Source organism: Musa acuminata, chromosome BXJ2-10 (assembly GCF_036884655.1).
Source record: "Musa acuminata AAA Group cultivar baxijiao chromosome BXJ2-10, Cavendish_Baxijiao_AAA, whole genome shotgun sequence".
Taxonomy (NCBI): Eukaryota; Viridiplantae; Streptophyta; class Magnoliopsida; order Zingiberales; family Musaceae; genus Musa; species Musa acuminata.
Window position 1 is genome coordinate 35,223,069 of NC_088347.1, and position 14,663 is coordinate 35,237,731.

The window sequence follows — 14,663 nt, forward strand, 5'->3', positions numbered from 1 at the left end:
ATGTTGAAGTTCCACTGTTCTGCTACAAACTGATCAGTTGCACAACATTGCTGACATTTCATCTCCTGTTTCAGGTGAAAACAGTGGGATTGATGCATATGGCTTAAGATGCATCAGCTACTAAGTTTTTCTACTCAAGAAACATAATATAGGTGATCAGCCTTGTGATCCATGGCAAATGAGTGCATTAAGAGATTATTGCCAACAAACCAGCATGCATCTAATTTTTTATTTAAAGATCATAAATTTGATACAACCATCCACAACAAATCGACAAATTCTTGGCAAAGTTGGAAACTGGAAGCAAGCTGTAAATAGTAGAAAATAAAGTACATAATCGGTGAGTTCTTGAAACAAAATTACATCAATCTTCATGTCTTTGGACAAAAAGGAATGGTTAGTGATTCCACAAAAGAAAGAAACTTTCACCCTGAAATGTACTAAGACTCAAGGCAAAACCATAAACTGAAAAAATTCAATGTGGATGTTCATATCACAGAGATGAAAAAATAGATTGTTATCAATCCAAAGAACAAAGAACTGCAAAAGAGTTGCAGTTTGAAGAAGATCAACAAAGAGATCATATTGGAAAAGCAACCAACAACTCCATGGTAAGCCACTGAATATATAAATCCAATCATACATTGACAATTATAATGTTAGATATTGAAATCAAGATGTATCAAGAAAGTGCCTCCCATGTTTAGAATGAATCCTCAAATTTTCTGTAGTTTATGAATCATAACCATTCACATTCTTCAGAAGATTCAGAGTAATTATGCACAGTCTACAACAAACCTTCCATAGGATGAAGGTGCACAAGACTAACCTTACCAAGATTTCTGATCCATCAACTTGCCTTAAGATTGAACAGAACAAACAAAGAGAAATGGAGCATAGAAACCAAAATAAGGCTGACTTGAAGTTTGCCAAAATCCATCTCTCCATCATCACAGTGTCAAAACTATGTATCTATCTGTGCCTATAACCATATAACTATATATCTTAGAAACAGTTCTACAAGACTACATTAAAAGAAGGCTATAGGAAAGAAGAAAAATGTGATCTTTGTGGGTTTTGTGCTCCAAGTCTTCTTCTTTCACTGCATGCTGGAACCTGGATTGTAAATGGCAAGATCAGTCCATCCCGCATCCCAGCATCCTGAATCGCCCTCCAGCCTTTCGAAGTTCTGGATCACCGGCGTTGTCATGATCTCATTGCCACTGTCGCCGGTGGAGCTCTGCAGTTCCATCCCCTGAATGCCAACACAGGAACGGTTCGCATTACTCGAATTCGGTAGCACCGCAGCATCACCACCCACCGGATCAAAGCTCCCCAATAAGCTCTCGAGATGCCCATCAGATGCCAACAGCGAGCTGAAGCTTCCGGTCATGTCGAGCAAGTGTCGGTCGGGGTCGAGCGGCGGGTAGACAAGAGAAATGGGCTCGGTCTTGGGGAACTCAGAGAGTTGAGAAGGGGGCTTAGGGGGATTGGGCCGCTTGCAACTTGACGCCGCGGAGGAGGAAAACGAATTGGAACGCTTGGAGTTCTTCCGAGTGCCACCGCCGACGGGAATGTTGCGGAGGGCACCGCCTTTGGTCCAGTAACGGCGACAGCTCTTGCAGAAGTGCCGCGGCTGCGAAAGGTTGTAGTTGTTGTAGTAGCAGAACTTGGTGTTGGTGGAGTCGCAGCGTGGGCACCTCAGGTTTTGGTCTTGCTCTGGGAACTGAGGCTTTGCCGCCTGAATCCTCGGGGCCGCCGCCGCCGCCGCCGCCGCCGTCCTATCCTGCATTGTCTGGATGAAGAAGAAAAGCTACCGCGGTGTCTCCTCAGCAAAGGTGAGATTTTGATGCAGCTTTTCCTTCCTTTTTCTTGTATTTGGAAGTGTCTATGATGCAGAGGATTGGGTCTGTTTGACGAGAATGAAAACAAACGAGAGATGCCACCTACTCTAGAGGAAGCACAACCATCATAGAAGGGAATAAAAACAGATGACTCAAATGATTCAGAACACAAAGGAAAAAAATGTCAGCTTTTTTATCAATGCAACAAAGGAAAACAAGAAGAAGACGAAGACGAAGACGCCTTTGATCTCCTAATGTCTCCTCCTCCAACCAAACTACTACGGACATCTCAAAAGACTTGGCATGAGAAGGGCAAGACAGGAAACGCATCGAGATCAAAGACACAGACGAAGATAGTAAAGAGGTGACATTTCCCAACGGCAAAGCAGCCTCTCTCTCTCTCTCTCTCTCTCTCTGTGTCTCTCTCTCTCTCTCTCTCTCGCTCTCTGTGCATGTTGATTTGGTCCACCGGAATATATAACGCAGCTCGATCAGGTTCACGAGAGAATTCCAGTGCTGTGCGGATCAGTAATCCACTGTGCACTTACGAAGCGTGATGCTTACAATGTAGTAGTCAAAATACTACATCAAATCTCTGCCACAGGGATGCGTGTAACATTCGATTTGGTACTGCACAGTGAGCGTTAAGCAGGGCGTATTATGACGGCCGTTACAAAAATGATGAGCCCGTTATAAACGTTACATACTTTTGTGACAGTATTCAACTGCGACATCCGATATAAATATATTATTCGAGTATTATGACGAGGCGTCCGAGCATTAGAGCAGTCAAAGCAGCGCATGGCAGCGGGCAGCGTACGACAGAGGTGCAGAGGCTGCGACCTCCGCAGGGGAGGCGAACGGGAGGGAGATCGTACCCTCTCTGACCGACGCCAATGGCGACAAATGAAACAGAGTAGCCTGTGATTCCCCTCCGCTCTACTTGACAAGACCATTCTCCCCATATATCTCAGACGACTTGCAGCAACCTCAAAGCACTGCGGCAGACCTCCATCCTTGGACTCACTTTTGCTTCGTCGTAGTAGTAGTAGTAGTGTGATTTGGAGAAAAGATATTGAATGAGATCAGAAAAGGAGAAGAAAAGTAGTTGTGGACAGAACTAATTCTTCACCAATTTGCTGTGCCAGGGAATGAGCATATGCAAAGAACTGATTCTTGATCATGGAAAGATGAGAATAATGTGGTTGCAGGAGACATCACGGACACCAACAGTTGACCTAAATCAACATCTCTCATGGTTTAAGATGATCAGTCAAATCAGCTTAATTGCATCTAATGACTTCATCCGTGCCTTTTCTCTTCTTTTCTACCTTGGTATGGTTCGTAACATTTCAAATGTTGATGATGCATTACTGGGCCAAGCAGAGAACAGTAGCTGCAGATTCTACCGATGGCAGCCTTGGAACCCCCACAAGGTGGATCAAATGGCACACTTTTTAATGATGGAGGGGGACGGGGAGGGGGTTGTGTACCTCTGGCAGCAACTTCTGAGTTAGAAGACTAGCCGAACCTACCTACGCATCCAGCGTTCTTGTCCTCGGACTTCTCAACTACATATCTGCGCTTTGGTTTGTGTTCCGTTCACCAGCGGACAAGGCATGACTGAGGAACTCTGAATGCATTGTGAGGAACGACGCCTTCCATTCATCCATCTCCGTTGCATTAGTCCTCTGATCCACTCAAGGCAGCTTCCCCGTGCAGTTGTTTGTTTCTACATGAAATGACAAGTAATGATCACCAGAGGACAGCTTCTTACTCTGTAGCTTTCGAGCAGATCACTCAGTTGCAAGATCTGTGTTCTACATGAGGATGTGATTTTGGTCTTCATCGGCTGTGTGTTTGGAGTTGTCTTTCTTTCTTTCTCTTGTGATGTAAAATTTCTTAGTAATATTTACAAGAAATTCTATGTTTCAAAGCTTCTGGTAATACAGCAAAACATGGTCTCTGCTTGCAGCGAGTGGCATACATGTTCTCGTAAGAAGATGATGGCGACTTGCAGCAGCTAACACCATGGCATCAGATCCTCCATGATTTGAGAGTAGCATAAACTCTCTAGTGTAATGTGGACCGTCTACATCATCAAGCTGGAATCAAGGATAGAAGGTAGCCGACTCCAGAACATGATGTTGTTCCTCATAGAGTGATTGCATGAAGAACTCAAACCTCACCTAGCAAGGAGTCAAGTGTGTCTTTCTCTCTGCTCTGTCCTCTTATGGCAATCAAAACTACATTTATCTTCCTGTTAATAGCAATTGGTACATATATATAGTGTTGTTTTCATTGTATGTGAGAGTATATACCCTACAACAAGGAAGATAGCATATGCTGAGGAGGAGACCAAACAAGTAAACATACTTCATAAAATAAAGAGATTATGTCTGTACCATCAAGAAATAACTAAACAAATAAATAAAGAGATGTCTCTCTCTCTCTCTCATATCCATCTTCCTCAAATTATTTTATATTGAGGCTGATGATGATCTTCCACAGTCTTTCATTCGATTTGATTCGCACTTGAAACAAAGAAATCTTCTTGCATAAAAGAATGCTGGATTTGCGAATAAAAGAGAAGCAATGAGAACTCCTCAGAAGAATTATTGAGATAAACAAACTTCAAAGATGTATGTGAAGATTCAGTTTCTCATCAGGATATGATTCTTGGGATAGATTGACAGCAATTTAATTAGTCTGAAAAGCTTGTGTGTTCCTTCTTTTCAGGACAAAATCTCAAAAAGCATGCATGGTTGATGCTGAGGTTGGTAAACTTTGATTAGATCCCCAAAGCGAATTCAGAGATTAGGTACTAATTTTCTCTGCAAAACTGCATGTTAAGGAACCTTCTTCTTTGAAAATTGTCTTCCAAAATAGAAAGAAAAACCGGCAACTGCGATTCGCTTTCGGTTTCCACAAGTTGTTTAACAAAATGTGATACCATCAATATTGACAACTACAAGATGATGAAATATATTAACCTAATACTGCAAACACTTGATGATCAAACTGCAACAACTAGATCTTGACAAGCCTCTAAGTTAAGCAGGTCAAGAGCTCAGAAGACATGCAGCAGCAATGCAGAGGACTTGCAGGGACTTGAAGACATGAGAGGGAGTGGAGCCAATTATGATCTTCCAGATAGGTAGAATTAAGATTTGTTAAACCAAGATAAAGAATGAGTTAAAGTCACATACTTTTAACGGCTACATAAAATAGTGAGATTGAGGATCATGCAGTCCTTATTAAAATCACTGCTTATGGTTCACAACCAATGAATCTATTCTTATGGCTGGTGCTCTGATTTGATCTCCCTTAGAAGATGAGCAGAACTCTACTTGTACAAAGCCTAAAAATATTCTGTGTCAAGTTGGTACTCTCTTGTGTTTCTCCTCTCCTTTGAATCATCCCTAAAGTTTCATTTTGGTTGTTTGAAGTCAAGAAGGACCACAATGCCACCTACATAATAAAAATGCTGACATGATATGTACACCTACCTCCCCATACATAGATTATACAGAGATCGTTCCAAGGAAGAACAATGATTCAGACCCAAGACACTCGATGAGCTAATTCCTACAGGAAGAAGAGACTGCATCAACATGGAATGTTTGGCTTGCCTGAAGGTTTTACATGTTGCAATCTTTTCTGCAGCTTTGTGGGTGTGCAGATACAAGTGATTGAGACCTGACAACACAAAGAGGTTGGCCTGTGGGGGACAACATTAGATAATTTACGTCAAGTAATCGAGCATGCAGTCGCTAAATGTCGTGTCATATCTCCCATTTCCTGTAATATTATTAAATGTTATTACATCCATCATCCTCCTTCACTTACATGGCAAAGATGTTGCCATATTGTCTGCCTTTTTCTAACATGATGACTGGTCCATGAGAGTTGGGGCCAAATTCTCTTCTTCGCTTACCACAGCATCGATGGCAAGAAGAGGACACCACAAAATGTGTCATGCATCACAGCGAAACATGTGGAGGAATGCAACTGGATTCATCTTCCTCCATGAACAACGAGAGGAAGGTTTGGTTTGTCCTGTGTGAACATGTGTTGCTTGCTTGCATGATCGGCAGCGAAGTGGACCCAAAGCCGGTGGACGTCCATCATGGCCTGCTCTTCATCACCCCTCTCACCCTTCTGTGAAAACTCTGCCATCTTCACACCTCCATGGCACACGTTTAGGTTTAATATGTGCTGCTCCTTTGTGACTTCCAATCATGCATGCATTATTGTTGTGTTTCCCAACACAGTATAATATATATATCAGACAGAAACTTATCATGGGAACGGGGACAAAGTAAGCTTCTAATGAACTGGAGAATGGCACACAACAGCTGCTGTGGAATGGGGAAGTTTGATCATGTTTAGATACATAGCCAATCATTTGCAGCATTTCATTTTTATTACAGTTGCCGAGAGTCTGAGCCTTGTTTTCTCTTCTTATATAAGTAATGGTTGACATCATCAGTGGATTGCTCCATTTCGCTTGTCTCCTGTTGCTTGAAACTTCCATGGCTAAGAAAGGTGTGCCACTGTCTGAGATGGCAACTTCCGACACCCATGGAGAAGACTCTCCTTACTTTGTTGGCTGGAAGGTATACGATGAAAACCCTTATGATGCCGCAAGCAACCCCTCAGGAGTCATTCAGATGGGATTGGCAGAGAACCAAGTAAGTCCTGCATCCTAATATCATGACAAGTATCTTCATTTCTCTGGTCTAACAATTGTCTTTTAGCCTTCCTCAGGTTTCATTTGATCTACTAGAAGATTATTTGGAGCAGCATCCACAAGAATTTGGCTGGGGATGTGGAGTATCGAGCTTCAGAGAGAATGCTTTGTTTCAGGATTACCATGGGCTCAAAACTTTTACAAGGGTAATAGCTCCTGATTAGTAGCAGCTACATCCTGTTCGTATATAGAACTCATCTAATCTTCTGCCTGCAGGCAGTGGCACTTTTTATGGAGCAAATAAGAGGAGGAAGGACACAATTTGATCCTCAACACATCGTTCTCACTGCGGGAGCTACCGCGGCTAATGAGCTGTTGACCTTCATCTTAGCAGACCCCGGAGATGGTCTACTGATTCCTACACCTTATTATCCGGGGTAAGAGCTACGGCAAATCTGTAGATTTAGAGTGTCACTTCACCGTTCTAATTGGATTTACATGACAAAGCCGCTTCTTGTGTTGTAGGTTTGATAGAGATCTAAGGTGGAGAACAGGTGTCAACATCATTCCAGTCCACTGCAACAGCTCAAATGGATTCCAGATTACTCTCCGGGCCTTGGAAGATGCGTGTGCCGGAGCAGAATCCATGAAGGTTAGAGTCAAAGGACTCCTCCTCACAAACCCATCCAACCCGTTGGGGACTGCAATCACCAGACCTGTTCTTGAAGAGATACTGGACTTCGTGGCGCACAAGGGCATCCACCTGATATCAGACGAGATATACTCAGGCTCAGTGTTCTCCTCCGACGAGTTCGTAAGCATGACGGAGATCGTCGAATCTCGCGGCCATCAGGAACGCGAGAGAGTTCATATCGTGTACAGCCTCTCCAAGGATCTTGGGCTACCTGGATACAGAGTGGGCACGATCTACTCGTACAACAACGAGGTGGTGACGACTGCGAGGAGGATGTCCAGCTTCACACTCGTGTCATCCCAGACGCAGAAGATGTTGGCGTCACTGCTGTCGGACAAGGAGTTCACGGAGAACTACCTCAGGACAAATCGAGAGAGGCTTAAGAAGAGGTACGAGTTCGTGGTGGAAGGGCTAAGCAATGCTGGGATCAGGTGCTTGCAAGGGAACGCTGGTCTGTTCTGCTGGATGAATCTGGGAGAGTTACTCGAAGAGCCCACAGTAGAAGGAGAGCTGAGTCTTTGGAACTCGATGCTGCATGAAGCTAAGCTTAATGTATCCCCAGGCTCGTCATGCCACTGTTTAGAAGCAGGCTGGTTTAGGGTGTGCTTCGCAAATATGAGCCAGCAGACGCTGGAAGTTGCACTGATGAGGATGAAGGATTTCACGGAGAAGATGAAGGCTAAGCAAATGATTTCTTCGTTGTAAATTCCCTCATGATTAGAGTCATGCATTTGTGTCGGATGATTATATAGCAAATTCATATACACATGTTCACCGTGAGACTGCCTCCTCTGTTCTCTCTCACCTTTTTCCTTGTTGCTGTTCTTTCTAAAACCACAGAAATGGAGTTCAGATTCACAGAACTGCATCAATGTCCAAGCTAATTGTCCTTGTGATGCCTTAAACTTAGGTTTGGACAAGGACATAGTTAATTAATCTAACTCAGCATAATAAAGTAAACACAACGCTGTTCATGCTCAACTCTGTTTCTTGTAGTCTTCAAGATACATGCAGCTAAGATTGAAGTTGTCCTGCGACCAATAAAATACATGAGCACTCGAGCGACAAGTTGCATGTAAACAAGACGAGCTCATTGTCAGAGAACACACAGCAATCACATGTGAAAAGCGGCGCAGCAAGATATATGAGTTGACCTTCTGATAAAGCTCAAACAGAGCTGCAATGTTTGACCATGTTATGCAGGTCTCTATTGAAGTTCAACATCATCTGCCGTAGTTTCTGGTGATATCTTCCCATTAATTACTTGTCTGCAAAGTGTCCAACAGCCAAAACATTTGGAGAGTATCCATGTAAACAGGACATTTGTGAAGAAAGTAAACGCTTCTTTAAGCACTTTAATGTAGTTTGGAAGAGGTAGATAATTAAATGGAATTTGCAGCCCATCTCATTGCAGAATTACCAGGTTTGCAGATCCATCGGAACTGACAGCCATCAGCATAAATCACAAGAACAACAGTATAATCTCGATTTATTCTAAGAATCTGATAGATATATCATTATTAATTTTAACTTAAATATTTTGAACCCATCGAAAACCAGGATCCTGATATTAGTATCAGAACCAATCTAGTGTTTGAATATGATAAAAAAAAATTAAAGTAAAAAAGAACTATTCATTGATCGAATCACTTGACGTGAAATCACCGCTGAGCTACGTCTCATATACATCGTATTTACTATTTATGCATGATGAAAAAGCTGGAAAAAAAAACTTTCTATTGATGGAAGGACTCCGAATGTCAAATCTTTGAGCGAGGAAGATTATAACATTCTGATTAGTATGATCTTAGTTTGAATATTTTGATGAAATAAAATTGATTGACCTGACAAACAAGGCAACTTTAGCTTAGCAGGGAAGTACTGCAACAGACATTGCATGGATTAGTAAGATGATGAGTCTCCACCTTTCTTCTCTCTTCTTGCATAAAGAAAGCTAAGAACAAGAACTGAACCAAACTGATAATAATTTAGGATCTGATGACAATAGTCTCTTCTTTATGTCTTTGATAATAATCAATGAAAGAATGGTTAGTACTTCTATACACTGATTCATATGAATGGACAGCGACAGCTACAGTAAGCGCAATCAAAACAGCTTCCCTGCGAACTCCTCGATCTCTTCGTCTTTACATGAAGGAGAAGCATATGATGCGAGGCGTTTGAGCTCGGAAAGGCTTCTTCCAAGTTGCAAGGCCATCTTCATCTCAAACAACTCCCCGTTCTCCCTCCTCTGCTCATCCTTCTCCCCAATGTTGCATTCGATCTCCTCTTGCAGACGCCGGTAGAACCCGGCGCAGTTGCGGAACAGCTCGAACACCATCCCGACCTGTCCGCCGTGCTCCAACGTGTTCACTGCAGCCGCAAGCACGCCTCCGACGACACCAACAAGTGCTGGCGCCGGCCCGAGAGCCGGCGAGCCGATCAGACCCGAGCCTATCGAAGCTAGGCCGGCGAGCAGAGGCCCTGCGGTGGCTAAACTCTTGTTGATGTTCAACACCAGCTTCCCCAATCTAACGTACTGCTCCTCATCTTTCATTCTCAGTACTCTAAGGATTCCCCTCATCTCCTCTTCCAGTTCTTGGCTCCAACCGTTCCTTGTCATGCCATTTACTGCTTGCTGCTGTCTTGATTGCTGTTTAGGCCACCATTGAGTTGGCTCCACGTTCTCGGGGAACTTCTCGAGCATCCCCGGAAGCAAAGGAAGCGGGTAAGCCTTGTCGAGTGCGATAACCTTCTGCATTGCCTCCTCGATGTCTAACTCGGTCGGAGGTCGGAGGGCGAGAGTCGTCTCGATCGATCTCCCGAGCTGCTTCCACAAGCGCGTCGCGTTCCTCTGCTCCTCTGCTAGCTGAGAGGGTTGGATCTTGCTTGTGATCAGCATCATCCCCGTCGCAGCGGCGAACAAGATCACGGAGGATAGCTTGAAGGCGAGGAAGTGTGGCGCCGCTGCCTCACCGGCCGGGATGGACGAGATGCCAGCCATCAGCGAGGACGTGAGAGTGATGGCGTTGATGGAGCCGGTCAAGAGGTGGTTCCAGTCGTTCCTCTGAGCTCCGATGATGGCATGCATCTCGGCTCTATCGGAGATGGCATCGAGTATGGCATAAACCTTGGAGACCAAGTGCTCATCGTTAGAAGGTGCCATCGGCTGAGGCTGAGTGCAGCCGGTGGCTGCGTTATCTTCTCTCAAGCTCAGCTCTTCTCTCTGCAGGCTGATCATTTGCGGGATCTTGGGAAGAGATACGCCCTTTGTTCTCAGATCGGCAGAAGGAACATGGAGACCGGCGCGAAGTTTTCGGTGACTCGAGATGGAGGAAGAGGAGGAAGACGATGAGAAGAAGAGGTTGTGGGCTTGTAGAGTGGCCATGAGTGACCTCTAAGATGTGTAGCGTGCACAAGCTTTTCTCTTCTCTTCTCTTCTGTTGGCTTTGTTGATTTCTTGCAGAACAGCTGCGGCTTCTGAACGAGGTATGAGATGGAAAGAGAGGCATGTATGAGACCTATATATATAGTTTGGCAGAGGTTGCATCGTTGACCAGCTGAGACTGTTTGAATCAGTAAAACGGAGGAAGATGCTGAAACTGTCAATGCCACTGTGTTGGACTTTGACTTCCTACTTTTACTTTGGCAGAGTCATATATATTTACTTGTTCATGTGACTCTTAAATCATAAAATAAGTGATTAGAAATTACCAACAACATTGAATTGTTCAGATTCAAGAATTTGAAACTCTGATTAGGTGGATTGAAATACTCAAATACAAATAAAAAAAAAGGACTTTTAAGGTGATTCAATCAACCTAAATTTGGTCCATTGACCTACTTGTTCATCCATTGCTACTTAATCTCATATGTGGTAATAAATTGGAATAAGAAATCATCCACCATTGGATGGAGCATGAGATTAAGGAATTGAGTTGGTATTATTATTATTATTATTATTATTATTATTATTATTATTGGTCAGTCTTCGTTGACCTCGTCCATGGAGCCATTCAATCTTTGAAGGTTGAGTCAGGTATACAACTCCAAGAACCAGGGTTTGACCCCAAGACCTCTGACTTGGTATTATAGCCAAACCAAGTCAGACCCAGTTAGGGTCGAGGTTGACTTGGGTCCGGCCTTGAAAACAATCCTCACCCAACTCGATTTGGGGTGGTGATGTCGAACCAATTTAATTTCTCTTAAAAAGGAAGTAAAAAAAAAAATATCAAATTCTGTCTTGATGGAAGACCACAATATTATCTATATAAAGATTAAAGTCTATCAAACAAGAATAAAAGATTATTCTTGAATATTATCTTCTTTCAAGAGAGTTTGTAGATGGAAGATCTATATGTTAAAACTTTTATGAAAATAGAATCGAGAGGAAGAACAGTGCTTCATGTTGCCTTGATTCAATATTTGTAATTACTGTCCCAAGGAAGAACAGTGCTTTTCTGGTAAATGGAAGGTGTTACCTACTTGTGTTTAGGATGACCTGAGGCTATTTGCAATCCATCTCATTGCAGGTTTACAAGGGTTGGATGTTTACAGATCCATCGAAACTGACTGAGAACAGCTTGAAGTGAATTTAACATATTTAATAGACTAGTATTCATGCATTACACCAATGGCTGATAGCCTAAACAAATCAAAGCTGACAGCTTGAACATGAATCACAAGAACAATTGAAAAGCTTTTCATGTCCATTTGCTCCAAAAGAATTGCATCACAAGTTCACTGTTCGATGAAGAGAAGGCCACAAGAACGGATTGCAATCCACAAACATCACCATTTCAGCTTAGCAGGGAAGTACTGCAACAGAGATTGCATGGTTTTAGTATGATGATGATGATGATGATGATGATTCTCCACCTTCCTTCTCTCTTCCAGACAAGAGAAGTAAATGGTGAGGTTTAAGAAGACATACGGAGATGCAAACCTTTTCGATGAGTGACATGTAGTATGGCTTCACTTTGTCAACATCTATTCTGACTTTGCTCTTGCTGTAAAGGTCATATTTGCTGCAACAGATTGGACCACAATATTAGCATTCAGGATGAATGAGCACTGAAAGGAATGATCGATGGAGAATGACAAGTCTTACTTGAATATATGAAGCCACTTGAGATTCTCTTTGTCCTCCTCATTCATGAGGTATTGATAGGCACCATGCTTGTGCAGAGCTGAGGCGTAACGCAATAGTTTGGAATTCAGCATAACAAAGTGAGCTCAAGATTCAGGTCATGAGATCTTCGGCTAAAAGCTCTTAGACTTACGGTAAAACGAATGGTAACGGATTATAAAAAGACCAGCCGAGGGCAAAGTGCTTTTGTTCTCCTTAGCCACCTGCGATTGACAAACCGAATAATTTCATATCATACTAAGTTAAATAAAAAGAAAATGGAAGGCATTGCTCGAGAACAGACCAAGTACATATAATCATCATGCCCCCATGACATCAATACATTGTTAAGTCCACATCCCTCTGAATAAACTCCAAACTTGGTATTGAATTTAGGATTGTGGCCGTCAGGGTTTTCCTTGAAATGCTGTTGCAATCAAGACAAATTTTAGAACAAAAGAGTGGGATGACTTTTTCCTAACAATTCATAGCGTAGTTCGAAACCTTATGATGAACATTGCATTCATCGAAAGCACAGCCAACAGGGAATGTGTCACCTGAAAGTTGTTTCATTATCGATGATATCGTCATTATGAGTAATTCGAGTAGCAAAAGGTTTCTTCTTGGTAAAAACAAAAGAATAAGATTTATGATGCATACCAACAACGGCCCATTGCGGAAGTTCGCCAAAGCTGCGATGGAGAAGCACCTTCCCAAGATCTGATTCCCAAAAAGAAAGACATTTCCTCAGATCCTACTCTTATTCAAGAACACCATCTTATCATAGAGTTGCACAGAAGTAATTTAACAAAATATTGAAGGTTATACTCATCGATTGAATCGAGTAGAGAAGTGGCAAGCAATTGTTTTTGAAACCACAAGAAGTAGAAAGAAATTGTGAACAGGTAAAAATTAGGAGCATGTAGGATAAATTCAACAGTTGAACAAGAGAAATTATACCAAAACCACAGAACTGTAATTGGTCAAATAATTCACATCAATGAAGGATTATTAGCACATGAGTTTCGCTAACCATGAATTAAGCCTGTCAAGTGAAGCCAATCCTCATTAGGATAGTCCTTCCTAATTGCTTCAGCAGTCTGTAACAAGTGCTCGATCTGAGGTTCATCAAGATCAGGATCACTCTCGTCAACAAACTCATTGAGCAATTCAATGCACTCCCAAATGCTCATCTCCACCCTATCCAACTTGCCATACTTCTCTCTCATTCCCTTGACCTAAGCATCAATACGCAACTTCCATCAGTACCAAGAGCAAATAATCAGGGCAATTGTGTCATAACCAAAGATCAGTGCCACAACATACGAAATCATAGGTTTGATGAATATGATTCATCCGATAGAACTCTTCCACCGTCTTCTGCCTCTCAGACTCTGCATTGTAATCTCTGCAAATCAACACAGTCGACACTAATCAGAATCCAGTGATATAAATCCCTGCAAATGATACGCATTTCGATAACCAGAATTCTATGCTATGCTACGTTTTCCTCTGAAAAGGCATTCTAGATATCAGCAAATCTTATCAGTAACCAGAAACAAACGCATCTTAATTCATAGAGAGCCAAGTGAGCCATTATAATCCAAAGAGACGAGTCTGTCGATAAGAGCCTGTACCTGAATGTATTGCCAAATGAGTTGGTATCAGGCACCACAAATCCACCGTTACCCTTAGCTTCATCGGCCACTCCTGCACCAAAAGGAACACCACCCAATCGACAACAGAGTCGAACAATAACACACAATGCATTTCGAAAAGAAGACACAAATAGCCAATCCATCAGCCAAAACGAAAAGAAAAAGAAAAGTTACCTGTTTTGGGCTGCTCGACGAGGATGGTCATCTTCTCCAAGAACTCAACACACGCACGAGACAACGCGTTGCCATCTGGGTGAACGAGAAGAGGGTTTTTATAGGGAGGGAGGAGAAAGCTGTGCCATTGCGGTGATGGTTCAGAGAACAAACCGATCGAAGACAAAGATTTGTTGCGTTCGTAAACGATCGAGGATGCGTGCCCGTGAGTCAGCGATGCGTGCCGAGCTTATCGACGACGACGCCTATATTTGGGCGATGTGGTTGGATTCGGCCCCTCATGACGTGGCGCCGTGTCAGGAACGGAGATCGAGTTGCTGGGCGGCTGGGGGGGAAGGGGGGATGGCGATGTGAGAGGCGAGTTCGCAATCACGATACCACGTCAATAAGCGTGACAGAAAATATCAGAGGCAGATGGATCGCCAGATATAAATCTTCAGATTCGTGCCTGCTTGAAGTATCTGAGATTGGA

General features: G+C 42.9%; 4 protein-coding genes across 4 annotated transcripts; 1 reads left to right on the forward strand and 3 right to left on the reverse strand.

The window, feature by feature from the left end:
* Positions 1–890: 890 nt before the first annotated feature.
* Positions 891–2,264, reverse strand: LOC103969947 (dof zinc finger protein DOF3.1-like). The gene has a single exon (XM_009383580.3). It carries the CDS (start codon positions 1,790–1,792, stop codon positions 1,100–1,102), a length of 693 nt encoding a protein of 230 aa, XP_009381855.2. The 5' UTR covers positions 1,793–2,264; the 3' UTR covers positions 891–1,099.
* Positions 2,265–6,206: 3,942 nt separating this feature from the next.
* LOC135625397 (1-aminocyclopropane-1-carboxylate synthase 7-like) lies at positions 6,207–8,005 on the forward strand. Its single transcript, XM_065130161.1, has 4 exons — positions 6,207–6,538; positions 6,615–6,743; positions 6,814–6,974; positions 7,063–8,005. The coding sequence occupies exons 1-4, from the start codon at positions 6,320–6,322 to the stop codon at positions 7,934–7,936; spliced, it is 1,383 nt and encodes a 460-aa protein (XP_064986233.1). The 5' UTR covers positions 6,207–6,319; the 3' UTR covers positions 7,937–8,005.
* A 1,241-nt stretch (positions 8,006–9,246) lies between these two features.
* Positions 9,247–10,708, reverse strand: LOC103969949 (probable F-box protein At4g22030). Its single transcript, XM_009383582.3, has one exon. The coding sequence runs from the start codon at positions 10,617–10,619 to the stop codon at positions 9,339–9,341; it is 1,281 nt and encodes a 426-aa protein (XP_009381857.2). The 5' UTR covers positions 10,620–10,708; the 3' UTR covers positions 9,247–9,338.
* A 1,106-nt stretch (positions 10,709–11,814) lies between these two features.
* On the reverse strand, positions 11,815–14,266 carry LOC135625398 (probable inositol oxygenase). Its single transcript, XM_065130163.1, has 11 exons — positions 14,192–14,266; positions 13,997–14,069; positions 13,686–13,767; positions 13,393–13,597; positions 13,020–13,079; positions 12,864–12,916; positions 12,664–12,786; positions 12,514–12,583; positions 12,342–12,420; positions 12,177–12,258; positions 11,815–12,049 (listed from the first exon to the last, which is right to left on the reverse strand). Exons 1-11 carry the CDS (start codon positions 14,220–14,222, stop codon positions 12,023–12,025), a joined length of 885 nt encoding a protein of 294 aa, XP_064986235.1. The 5' UTR covers positions 14,223–14,266; the 3' UTR covers positions 11,815–12,022.
* Positions 14,267–14,663: the final 397 nt, after the last annotated feature.

Excerpts from the sequence above, each read along its gene's own strand:
- LOC103969947 (XM_009383580.3), bottom strand. The coding sequence starts at position 1,792 with ATGCAGGATAGGACGGCGGCGGCGGCGGCGGCGGCGGCCCCGAGGATT.
- LOC135625397 (XM_065130161.1), top strand. The coding sequence starts at position 6,320 with ATGGTTGACATCATCAGTGGATTGCTCCATTTCGCTTGTCTCCTGTTG. Across the intron at positions 6,539-6,614 it reads TGGGATTGGCAGAGAACCAA|GTTTCATTTGATCTACTAGA; the intron begins GTAAGTCCTGCA and ends AGCCTTCCTCAG. Across the intron at positions 6,744-6,813 it reads GGCTCAAAACTTTTACAAGG|GCAGTGGCACTTTTTATGGA; the intron begins GTAATAGCTCCT and ends TTCTGCCTGCAG.
- LOC103969949 (XM_009383582.3), bottom strand. The coding sequence starts at position 10,619 with ATGGCCACTCTACAAGCCCACAACCTCTTCTTCTCATCGTCTTCCTCC.
- LOC135625398 (XM_065130163.1), bottom strand. The coding sequence starts at position 14,222 with ATGACCATCCTCGTCGAGCAGCCCAAAACAG. Across the intron at positions 13,080-13,392 it reads CTTGACAGGCTTAATTCATG|ATCTTGGGAAGGTGCTTCTC; the intron begins GTTAGCGAAACT and ends TTTGGGAATCAG. Across the intron at positions 12,917-13,019 it reads TCCGCAATGGGCCGTTGTTG|GTGACACATTCCCTGTTGGC; the intron begins GTATGCATCATA and ends AACAACTTTCAG.